Source organism: Dendrobium catenatum, unplaced genomic scaffold, assembly GCF_001605985.2.
Source record: "Dendrobium catenatum unplaced genomic scaffold, ASM160598v2 fragScaff_scaffold_231, whole genome shotgun sequence".
In the NCBI taxonomy this organism is placed as follows: domain Eukaryota; kingdom Viridiplantae; phylum Streptophyta; class Magnoliopsida; order Asparagales; family Orchidaceae; genus Dendrobium; species Dendrobium catenatum.
Window position 1 is genome coordinate 242,205 of NW_021318693.1, and position 12,286 is coordinate 254,490.

The following is a 12,286-nucleotide window of genomic DNA, read 5'->3' on the forward strand; positions in this document are numbered from 1 at the left end:
TGAATTTCGTCCATAAAATTTCAAAAATTGCTTGAAACTTCAGAATTTTCCGCTGAAAAATCAGTCGGAAATATGCGATTTTCCTGTAGTGTAATATGCAAGGGATTTAAAATATTAATTTAATAAGAAGATAAAATAATCTCTATTCAAATACATATAATCAAGGTTGGAGGTTCCATCCTAATTTTAATTGGTAAATAATATAAATCGTAACAATCAATAGAACAATGGGCAGAGTAATCAAGAAATAAATTAAATAATCCTCAATAACCTGCTCTTAATACTAGACTTACATATCCTCTAGGATTTAATCAAAACAAAAAAATAGCATTAGATGATGTAGTAATGCAATTAGGGAATCAATTGCAAAATCAAGTTGGTTCTTTTAAAAATTTGAAAACCAAATTAAGTTAGCTAGCAATTTCAATCCAAAAAAAAAAAAATCTTAGTAAAAGTCATTTGAAGAATGGAAAAAATGAACCCCAAGAAAAATTAAAAATTTTAGGCTAATCTGGATAAAGAATATAAACTTAGTGCCGCATGAGAGGTAACCTGGAAATAGGTTGAGTGTGTTACTAAGTCTGATAGAAGACTATAAACTTAGCGCTTTAAGGGAGGCAACCCATCTTTTTGTTTAGGTGTGTTAGGTAGGATTGCTAGTTTTAATAATAATAATCATTAAAATTTGCTTTTAAAAAATGAGAGAAGGAGCATCGTAGCCTTGAGTTTAGACCAGGATGCATTTATTTTAAATTTAAAGTTTTTGGCCCCAAAACTAGTTAAAATTATAAAAAGGATAAGTTGAAAGTTTTATTTTCTATCATTGACAGATCTTTTGGAGTAAAGTGTTATTGAGTACTCTTCTTTCATTCTTGAAACTTAAAAGCCATGGGTGTGAAGAAAAGAAAGCATTCTTCCTCTAAGAATAGAAGTATAATGCAATTGAAAAATGAAGTTTCATTTTCTCTTCTCAACTTCCAGAGTTATGCTATCATTAATAAACTTCATGAATTTAAAAATAACGTTCAAGAAGGTCAAGAAGGTACAAAAAAATATAATGACGAATAGAAGAAGATATATGGATGTGAGGTTCTTGATTATAAATTTTATCCTGATCAAGATGTCTTACTGTTTGATTATAAAAAGAAGTTTTTCCATGGAAAACTAAAATTAGGATGGATTGGCCCTTATACTATTATTAGAATTTATATCAATGCTACCATAAGAATTTAGAGAACTTTTCATATTTTCAAGGTTAAGGGTCATAGATTGAAACCTCGTGAATCAGAAGAATAAAGAGAGTTTCTATTTTTCTATGTGCTTAGCTTTAGAGAGGGAGAGGATATATGTATGTTATCTTTGTTTTCCTTCATGTGTTTTAGAGGATAATTCAAATATATGAAAGATGGCCATGTTTTTGGAGATATGGCTACTAGAGTCATTGTTGTTATGATGGTGACTTAAACACTACTTATCTTGTACGTCTTTTATTATTTTATATCACATGTTTTATATAATTCTATCACACATATAAAAGATGTGTTTGTTATGATTAATTGTATTGTTATTTATATTATATTAAATTCCTCTTATACTTAAATTTTATATTATTTTTCATTTATATATCTGCATTTTGATTATTAATTAACCTTTATAAAAATGATAATTAAAATTTATTTAAAATTAGGATAATAATAAAATATGTTATCATAGTTTAAATGAACATTGATTTATATTTCATAGATTAGGAAAAATAATAATTAACTAACTTAGATCATTTAAGTTTTTGACTTAACTCGAATTTCTAGTTATCTATTTATATATTGATATTTGAATTGAAGATAAATAATTAAGGTTAAATAATAGATATTGATAGATTAAAATTGAAAATGATAAAACAAATCAAATTTCAATTAGTAAACCTATTAAATCTTTTTAATAATATTGTGTAGATTGTAAAAGGAAGATAAGCAAAACAGATATTCAAAATTGTTAACTAAGTACTAGCAAAAAAAAGAACTTGAAAAGAGTTTTAAAAAAGAAAAAAATAAAGAAAAAAAATGAGTGCATTCAAATTTTGGTATCAATTAAAAGCTTAGAATTTGACTACAATCTTATACTAAAATTCACAAAGGACAAGATGGAAAAGATAATAGAAATATTGGTGAACTACTGAAAATTTAATTTTAAGTACAAACACATCTAAATCTTTAATCTTTATTATCCAATTAAAATTTTAATAATCAAATATTATATTTATAACAAGCAACTGCCAATTAAGCAATGATAAGAATGACTGATCAGGTTAATTATTAGTATTTTTTAAACTAGAATTATAACTTTGCTCATTTTTACTAGTTTTAAACTGTGATGTATTATCCTTTTTCTTGTATTTTTAGATTATTTCTAAACTATTAGAAATAGAACTTTTGTTATTTAATTAAGTAGAATAACATAATTTTTATTTGCATGAGGATAAGTAAGAGTTTATGTTGGGGAGATTTTGATAAGTGTAAATTATGTTATATATATATATATATATATATATATTTAAATGTGTTATTTTAATTATTTGTATGTATGAAAAACTCAAAAATGATAAAAAATCAAAATTAGAGTATAGCGCCATGGCATCCAACAATTCCACACTGCAACACCATCTTCCACGTGATTGAGGTGCCACACGTGGATATGGCAGCATCGTGTTCACTGTCTTCAAGTGCCGCATCATCAAAATGGTTAGCTTGGTACTGTCGTGTTCACTATTTTCAAGCACTGCACTGTTAGAATGGTCAGGTTGGTGGAATTATGTTCTCTAACTTTAAGCGTCATGGCGGAACAATCTATCACACATTGATACCAAATCTGCCATCAATCACCGTAGTGTTCTAAAGTCATAAACGTTGCGATGTAGCAATTGTAACTTCCAAGGGGCAATCTGCTAGCGAAGCAACGTGACTGTTCACTAAGTAACCGTTCTTAATCAGCAAGCATCGTGGCAATGCAGAAGTTCCAACGCAGAAGCATTAATTCATTTAAAGGGAGCCACAATGCCGCTCTTTTAAGCACCACATAACAACATATTATTTTTGTGATATCCTATATATAGTAATAATTTTATATTTGAGAGGGGGTTCATTCAGTTGTCTAATTTAAGTACTTCTTAGAGTAATTCTTTATATCTCTCTTAGAGTCAATTCTAAGGGAGATTAGAGACGTGCTAGATAAAATTATTAGAGTATTTAGTCAGTATTTGTTTGAGCAACTATGTACGTTAAGGAAGGAGTGTAGAGAAGATACATTGATCCTTTCTGGTGATATCACTCTCTTGTATTTTAGTTCTTCCATGATTTCAATAAAAATGAGCATGCTTATCATTTCTTCCATGTCTGACTAATTCTCTAGCTTTGGATTGAAGATGAAGAGAACATATTAAGTACTAATTAAGATTCATGTGCTATAAATTTAAATGATGTTTACAATATTTTTTTCTCATTTTATTTATTGCACATAGTGGTCATATGTATAGTTAAAATCTAGTACGATGTATAGCCTCAAGGAAGAAATGCAAGAACAACCAAAAATATTGAATTAATATGTTTGCATGCTTTGACATAGGATGTAAAATATGCTAGGTTCTTATGGAGATGATATAACTATAGGAGATCAACATATATCCATTTCACCCATACAAACACTACAGAGATCTAGGGATACATATGCTCTGAATTATATTTATAAAAAAGAGTTTCATTAGGAAAATTATATAATTGTATTTATCAATCCAAAATATTTTATTTAAATATTGCATCAATTATTTTTACTGTTTTTATTTAGTGATTGAATTGCCACAACCATATTTTTATTTTAGTAGGATAATTTTACTATTAGAGTAAATGATGGCAGTTCATTGCTAGAAAGCATATTTTCTCATGGGTTCAACACTCCACTCCATTATTTTATTACTTGATTCAACACATATAATTGCGTATATTAAGTGGAATTTGTTATTTTTTATATATCAAATAAAACCTAAGCATTGTTTAGGGGAGGTAGAGCATTAAACATTTTAACAATTCAAAATTGACTCCATAGCTCCCATCAACTAACTTTCTTAATGTGTTGTTTTGGTAATAGTGAAATACTTCAATGATCTAGTCTTCATTCTCAATTACCAATATGTAGACAGGGACACACTTTCTTTATAGATTGTTATTTACCTTTAATATAAGGTGCTAATGATGCCTTGGGAGTGCAGTGAGGTTAAAGGGAAGGGCAAACCATATATAATACCAAGTTACAATAATTCACAAAATTAATTAATACAACAGAAGTAGCTTATTATTTTCATATAAGAATAATTCCAATGGATTCATTAAGGTCTACATATTGGTAAAAACAAGTACCAAATATGTTTAGGAAGTGTTAAGAATGTATCAATGTTTGTTTCAACCTCCTTCAGAATTGACGCCTGAAAGAGTTGTGGACCATCATATCAATTTTATAGTAGGATCGAGTCACCTTTGGGTTAGGCCAGACTATTATTAGTATTTTAGAAAATATAAATCAAAGGTTTGGTGAAAGAAATGCTAGATGCAAGTATTATAAATGAAATTAGGAGCTCATTTTCATTGCCAATGGCTCTTAGTAAGAAAAAAAAAAAAGTCGGGATATAACACTTTTGTAGAGATTATAAGGCCTTGAATAAGATAAAAGTTTTTGATCTTTTTCTTATGCCAACTATGATTACATAGGGTGGAAATTTTTTTAAAACTAGATTGAGATCTATATATCATTATCTAAGAATGGCGGATGAAGACATATACAAAATGACATTTAGAACTCATGTTAGATATTATGAGTTCTTGGCTATGTTTAAGAAATGTCTCTTCTACTTTTCAAAACATAATGAATAGCATCTTATGACCATTTCTACAATAATTTGTTTTTTCTCTTTTTTTTTGACAATATTTTAGTATTCTTTCCAACAATGGAAGCTCATTTGAATCATCCATGAATAGTATTACAACACTGTAGTTACAAACTTTGTTCATTAAGCCAACAAAATGTTTATAGCGTTGAAAAATTCTATGATCTTATTAGCTGTTCTAGCCTTTACTAAATTTTCTCTACCCTTTATCATTGAAATCGATGCTCTAGGAATGGTTTAGGAACGTTAGCTTTGTCGTGAAGGACAGAGATGATTGGTAAAACTAAGTTCATAACCACAAGATAGCCTCAAATTAAGGACAATGGCAACACATTTTTAGCTTATACAGAAGAAATGATGCATTTAGTTGAACACAAACAAAGCCTGACTTGCTTTCTAAAACAACATTTTACTACAAAAAATTCTTAAATTAGAAATTTTTATACTTAAAAGCTATTTTAGAAAGCAGTATTAAAGCAGTCCCAAATAAAACTTTAGACTTTTAATGGCCTATTAACTTAAACTTTCAAAGGTTCACCCTGTTTTTCAGTATCCTATTTGAAACCTTTTTGCGAAGATTTTAATCTACATCCAACCCCATTACTAGCACAATTTACAGAAGAGAAATTCTAAAACAAGGATTAATAATGCAAACGGAGACATCAGCAGCACAATTATTTTGTTCAATGGGATGATTACTACTTGAAGAATTGCATAAACTTATTCAGATTTAGAAATTGGGAGTAAGGTCATTTTTGAGGAAGTGGGTGGGTAATGATGTAAAGCTAACATCATCAACAACTGCTAAAGAAATAAGAGCATGAAGGTGACCTAAATGGATGAAGGACATCCAAGAAGCTAGCAAGGATTCTTTGTCAATTAGCTGTGTAACTCATTTAGTTTGTCAGTTGTAATGGAAATTAGTTAGGAAGTTGCTAAATAGTTGTACTAACTAAGCTCAGCTAATGTGTACTTGCACTTAGCTGTCGTAATAGAGTTCGGTTGCTTACAATGCTTGTATTCAGCTGACAGTTTTTTTGGTAGAAACATGTCTGTAAATATTTTAAAACACAAAATAAACAGAAAGAACTGGCAAGGCAACTCAGATATGAAGTGTACAAAACTTAAAATCTAAACCAATAGACAGAAGCCTTCAAAGCAGATTAGCAGTTGAACAAGTACTATCCTAATGGCTTCTGTGATCAATGTTGATGAAAATGATAATGATAAGAGATCAAAATTGATAGAAATTTTCTTGCTTCAAAGAGGAATTTCCAATAAGTTAAACCGAAGGGTTCTAACTTGAAAAAAAAAAATTCAAACAGTCCTTCAAGCATTATAATAAGGTAAGTAAAATCCATCAAGCAATATCATGCACTTCAGTGTTTGGTATATCATTTCTATGCAGAAAAGGGGATTATATTTCTTTATATGGGGAAATGTATAACAGTACAAAAATAAATATCAGAGTGCATTTTACATGCCCTTAGTTTCCTTGCAAGATCTGAATACATCAATGAGGGAACCAGATTCTTGCCTATACAAACAAAAAATGCACTCAATTAACATAAAAATTCAAACAATTTTCAAAGAATTTTTTAGACTGCGGATTTTAATTACAAGCTTTTGTCTTTCCCCTTCAACTTCTGCAAATTTTAAGCTCATCTCAGAATATCTTTCCTGCATTTCTTTCAGCTCAGTTTCCATCATTTGATTTTGTTCCTTTAGTTCAGCCATCTCCACCAATACTTTTGTAGTATTCTGCTGTGTCTGTTCACAGCTGCATAAGATTGATCTTTCTTCTTGAATCTCTGGACTATCAACAGTATTATTGCATAGACGAGTTGTTTGAGGATTAAATTTTTGTTTTCTTTTTTTTTTTTTGCATTTGTTGCCTCTATTCTCTACATTATCATACAAACTTTACCTTATGATTAATGCCGTTCCGATGCTGTTTAAATCCTTCACCTTTTTCTTGTCCTCCATTATGTGATTACGTACATAATCTCCATTACTTCTGCCATTCTGCACTCTTATACGTACGAATGAGTGCAATAAACAATAAAATCAACTTAATGTTCTAACAACAGCATCACACATAGAAAGAATTAGGAGACACGTATTTTGCATAAAACACAAATAATATACATTTAGGAAATATAAGATGTAATATAGGATAAAATTATTTGATAAGAATTGGAATTTGAAATAAAGGCATAACTGCAAACAGTTTCTTCGGTATTCCATTTATATTTGACAAAAAAACATCAGATGGTGCAAGAATAAACTTGTTTGTTCTTCTACTGGGTAATCCTTGGGCTATTATGTTTGTTTCAACTTGCTAGTGCTATTTTTATTTTCCCTTGTCTATGTCATCGTACTATGCATCGCTATTGTGCCATTAACCATGCATAGTTGTATAACTTAGTATTATTTATGAATATAATTCTTGAAAACTAGGTGCCAAATTATCTTTTAATAGAAAAGCTATTGATAATGCCATTTCTTATACCTTCTAGGAATAAAAATTAGGTAGCTGTTATATATAGTTTTTGGTAGGCAACAAGAAAAAGGTATAAATGAAAAAAAGAAAGCGTGATTTTGACGTTCACTAATTCACATCACTCTCTCTCTCTCTTTATCTCTCTCTAATCCAGCTCGCTCATTTGTACTAGATGAGTAAAGCTTACCACATACTATTTCACTTTTTGGGTATTTGTTTGTGCGAGATTTGAAAGCTCAATTTCCCTAACTCTCAAATGCCAATGAAAAATATTAATAATAATAACAGATATTTTCTAAAAGCAGCAAGGATACCTCAGGAAGCAGGGTCTTCTTATGCGAACTAATCTTGCTTCTTGATGATGACTTTATGAGTACTTCTGGGTTAAGTAGCTTTGCATTGTGATCCTTTGATTTTTTCTCAATAATAGCAATAATACCTGCTTCCTTCTGTGCGTTGCCACTCAATAGACCAACTTGCTTCCTGAGATTCTCTTTTTCTTGTTCATTCTCAAATAACGAATGCTTCAGGCCATCATATTGAGCTCTATGCATTACTAACTCTGCATTTAGATTCCTAATAGTCGCATCATTTTCAATTTTTAGTTGCCTGAGGTCACTCAGCTCCTTAAGTGACTTCTTGGCTTCCACTTTTAAAAAAGAAAGCTCCTCCTCAAGCATAGATTTGTCCTTTCTGCAGGCTTGAAGCAACATATTGCTTTCAGTCATTGATGCTTTCAGCTGGTCCATCTCTTTTATCAATTTTTCCTTGAGTTTAATCTGTTCAGCAAAGTGATCGCTTTTTCCTGAGAGCTTTTCAACCTCACTTGTAAGCTGTGCTATTTGTTCCGAGGAAGCCCTTTGTCTTGCTTCTGTAACCATACTTTGATTTTCAAGCTCCTTGCGCTTTTCCTTCAGCTCCAAAACCAGGTTGTCTACTTCTTTTGTTTTGAAATCTATTAGGCTTAACAGCTGCTGGGATTTAATATGGTGTTGATGTCTCACTAAATCAAGCTCCTTATTTGCCTCCTCTAACATCTCTTCCAGGTGGCATTTTTGCAATTGTAGTTCATTAGATTCTTTTAGTGTTTGCATGACCAGCTTTTCATTCATATGAAATGCAGATGACATTTGTTCTATGAGCCTTTTGAAATCCTCTTGCAGCTGTTCGGCCGTGTTAGAATTATACAATCTTGTCTTCCTCAGTGCCTCTTCAGATTGAATGGCCCTTTTCTCCTGCTCAATTTTGTCTCTACTGATGATTTCCAGGTCAGCTTCAAATACTACTGTCAGTCTTTCAATTTCATTTTCCAAGCACTCAACCTGGGCTTCTAACTCACTTATTGAAGCAAAGTGAGCTGAACAATCAAATTGCATCCTCAATTGTTCACGCAGTTGGATCTGCTCAAGCTTTTTGGAAATATTATGATTTTCCTGTTTCAATATTTCATAGTCCAGAGCAAGCTGTTCCATCTGCATTTCTGTTTCTTCACGCTCCTTTTTGTATAGCTCTAACTCAGTGGTTAGATGTGCAATCTTATGATCTGGTGAATTTAAGAGTTCGACATCAGTAGACTGATTGACTAATACTTCTAGTGCATATTGTTCATCTTCCTCATATGTGGAAGTTTCAAGTAAGTTTTGTTGGCATTCAGCGTTATGCAATTGTGGTAACCTAACTTTAAACTTCATTTCTTCCATATCCTTCATAATGTCTGGTTTTATAGAAGTACTGCTGCAACAACAAGAAGGGATTTCCCTGTTTTCCCGCTGTACTAACTCCTCCAAATCCCTCACCACAAGTATCAGTTCAGCATTGGATTCATGTGTTTTCTTCAGCTGCAACTGAAGGTCAGCATTCAAACTTTTTTCATGATTCAACTCTTGCTTTGTTTCTTCTAGCAATGACCATTTATTTGTACCTCCAAACTGCAGCTTAGCTGAATCATGTTCTTGATCTGCTGCTCTCTTAATTGAAGCCTTCAGTTCAACACATTCTTTTTCAAGCTCATCTCTTTCCTCTTTCATACTTTGCAGCTCCCTCACAAAATCCTGCCCCCGCCTGCTCTCCTTGACAACTTGCTTTCTGAGAGTTTGGAGTTCAAGATTAGATACTTCCAGTTGCCTTGTTAAGACAATGATATCATTATTAAGTTTTTCCACAATATTATCTGATTCTTGGCTTCCTTCTCTTAGCAATGCCTCCCCAGAACTACTACTTGATTCATCAATACTCCCATAGGGAGCTGAAATGATAGACCAATCGTTACCCGGCACAACGCTGGGATCTCGAGGAGTGTCAGTGCTGCTTATAGGAGATAATAAGCTGCCATATTCTTGCTGGGTTATGTTATTCTTGGCTCCATTCTCCTTTGGGGTGTACCTTTCTGAGCTGCTGTCTGAACCTGATGCTGATATGGTATCCAAGCTATAGGACTTTCTGAGATTTCCATTCGATTTGAACTGGACAGTCATGACTCTGCTAGATGGAAATTTTGTTTTTGCTTGGTTGTTGAAGTCTGATACCTCCTGCAAAACAATGAAGACCACATTTAGAGTTATGCTCGAGAGCTTTCATCCGGAGGCTTTCAGAACTACAAATATTTCATTTTGATTGATGGCTATCAATGAAATTATAATACTTCATCCAGGACTAATCAGATAGATTGCTTCATTTCGTTTTTACTGATTTACATATGTTATATTGGCGCAACTAATCTTTTATGTTTTTTTTAATGCTGTAGTTATGCAACTATTCTATTTGGTTTTATTGTAACCATTTATGCAAGGGTTAATATGGATACTGTTACTATTCTAAGGGGCTACTCCATAAATTTTATGCCTTATAGATTGTAATTAGTCTTAGGATGATGAATGGAGTTTTATAACTATTCTTATAAATTTTAATACTATATTATGGACAGTCATAAGTCTTATGGAAATATAATAGGTCAACAAGACCTTTTTGCAAGTCAAGAATGGTAAATTCAATTTAACATAATAATATTTGGATGGTGACACATTTTGCCTAAATAACACATTCTTAGTTGAAAAGAGATTAAACTTCCCAATTCAATTGCCAAATACAGCAGTCAAAATCTTATATAGCTTGTGAATAAATCATTATTTTTCTTTTTAATTCAAGCTTTATGACAAACTTACAGACATCAAATGCAAACAAATTACTAATTAATTTCAGAACTTTCGGTAATACCTCAGTTGGTTTGATGTCTTTAGCAATTTTGGCCAACGCTTTTGTTTCTGCAATTGCAGAATCGCCCAATTTCCTTCTTAGAGTTCTTAGCTGCTGCTTCATAGTTTTATCTCCATCCTCATCCGACACTCTACATAATCAAAACAAGTAACAGAAAATAATTGATTATAAGATAAAAGTTCAGTTGATAAAAGTAATACCCTCAAAGGTTCAAAATGTTACCTCCCTTCATCTTCACCCTGTATTCTTTGCACAGTAACCTGCCAAACAAGATCTCTGGAATGATTTCAATGGCTTCTATAGCATTATGAAGTAAAACATGGAAAATATTTCTGAAAACAAAGGTACTGACATGGAAAACTGTTTCAGCATTGGGAGCCTTGAGAGGCAACGAAACAGAAAAGGGCTTGAAGGTCTCAGCGTAATCTGCCAGGTTAATGCCGATCTCCCCCACAACCCCGGATTTCACCGAACCCTGCAAAAATCTCATCAAATCAATCCCATTTCAAAGAGGGAAACAACTAGATTGCAAATTAAAGAGAAATCCCATGCGCTCATACTGTTGCTGAGAGAACAAACTGGTAAGTTTTGTCATTGATCTTTCCGGTTTTTGAATCTTGGATCAGCCTAACAGTTTCATATATTGGAATCGCCCAGTTGCATGATCCGTCGACAACCGCTACCTTTTCCGATTTCGCCGTCGGCTTTCCGGCATCTACCGGAAACAAAGAAACCATGAGCTCCTCCCATCCCTTATGATGAACCTAAGGTAAAACCAAACAATGGCAGTCAATCCTCATCAAATCCGCAAATTTATTGCATCAAAACTCACTCTTATCAGCAATTTAAAAATAAAAGAAATACCTTTGTTGCTTGGAACTGAAATTTGAAAACTGCCTTAATCTTATTCTTCTCACTCTTCCATCTCGCTGCCTTAAACATCTTCGATCGGTAGATTTCTTCCTCATAACCTCTGGGCCACAGATGTTATGTAACTGCTCCCATTTGATTGGAGAAGAAGATCGCACTGGGTTTAAACTCCAAGGAAGAGAACAAGAAAGCAGATCTAGCAATCCATCAAAGTCTTCCTTTCTTAGCTTCTCGCTTTCTGTATGAAGTAGTCAGTCTTCCGTTGGAACTGAGGTGAATAAAAAACCAATAAAACTTTAAAAAAACTAAGAAGCTTCTGTGCAATAATTTAAAGGAAGGAGATGGAAATTAGAAAAGGGAGCGGGACTTTGATAAAGAAGAGTGTGAGAGGTGGGTCAGATTGGACTGTTATGAGATAAAATGTTAGCTGTTGGATTGCTTGAGGTTCACAGCAAATCAACAAAAGGGAGGAGAGAGGGAGGGGAAATTTTGCATCGATGCCCTTTGATTTTAAGAAGGGGGGCAAGAGCCCTTAGGCTTTTATGAATGTTGGTCTGGTTTCATTTATTAGTCTTTTATTTTTGGATTATTATAAATAAATTTAAATATAAAATAAGTTTTTTCTTCAATTTATGGAATAACAATTATAATAATTGTAGCATTAGAGAGATGATTTAATATCTTAATTTTAAATACTAGAGGCTTTAAGTGCAATTCTCGGAAAGAAAAAAAAAATACAGGGGCTCATCTAGTTTAGATGGTTCCACTAG

At 32.3% G+C, this 12,286-nt stretch overlaps 1 protein-coding gene across 1 annotated transcript; it reads right to left on the bottom strand.

The window, feature by feature from the left end:
* Window positions 1–6,327: 6,327 nt before the first annotated feature.
* LOC110092085 (A-kinase anchor protein 9) lies at window positions 6,328–12,018 on the bottom strand. The gene is made up of 9 exons (XM_020816454.2): window positions 11,884–12,018; window positions 11,511–11,784; window positions 11,207–11,410; window positions 10,999–11,121; window positions 10,869–10,906; window positions 10,647–10,776; window positions 7,748–9,961; window positions 6,858–6,955; window positions 6,328–6,761 (listed from the first exon to the last, which is right to left on the bottom strand). The coding sequence occupies exons 2-9, from the start codon at window positions 11,586–11,588 to the stop codon at window positions 6,506–6,508; spliced, it is 3,141 nt and encodes a 1,046-aa protein (XP_020672113.2). The 5' UTR covers window positions 11,589–11,784; window positions 11,884–12,018; the 3' UTR covers window positions 6,328–6,505.
* Window positions 12,019–12,286: the final 268 nt, after the last annotated feature.

Coding starts and splice junctions, on each gene's coding strand:
- LOC110092085 (XM_020816454.2), bottom strand. CDS start 11,588: ATGTTTAAGGCAGCGAGATGGAAGAGTGAGAAGAATAAGATTAAGGCA. Junction 10,907..10,998: donor ATGCTGAAACAGTTTTCCAT/GTCAGTACCTTT, acceptor CTTGTTTGGCAG/GTTACTGTGCAAAGAATACA. Junction 6,762..6,857: donor GGAACGGCATTAATCATAAG/GTAAAGTTTGTA, acceptor TCGTCTATGCAA/TAATACTGTTGATAGTCCAG.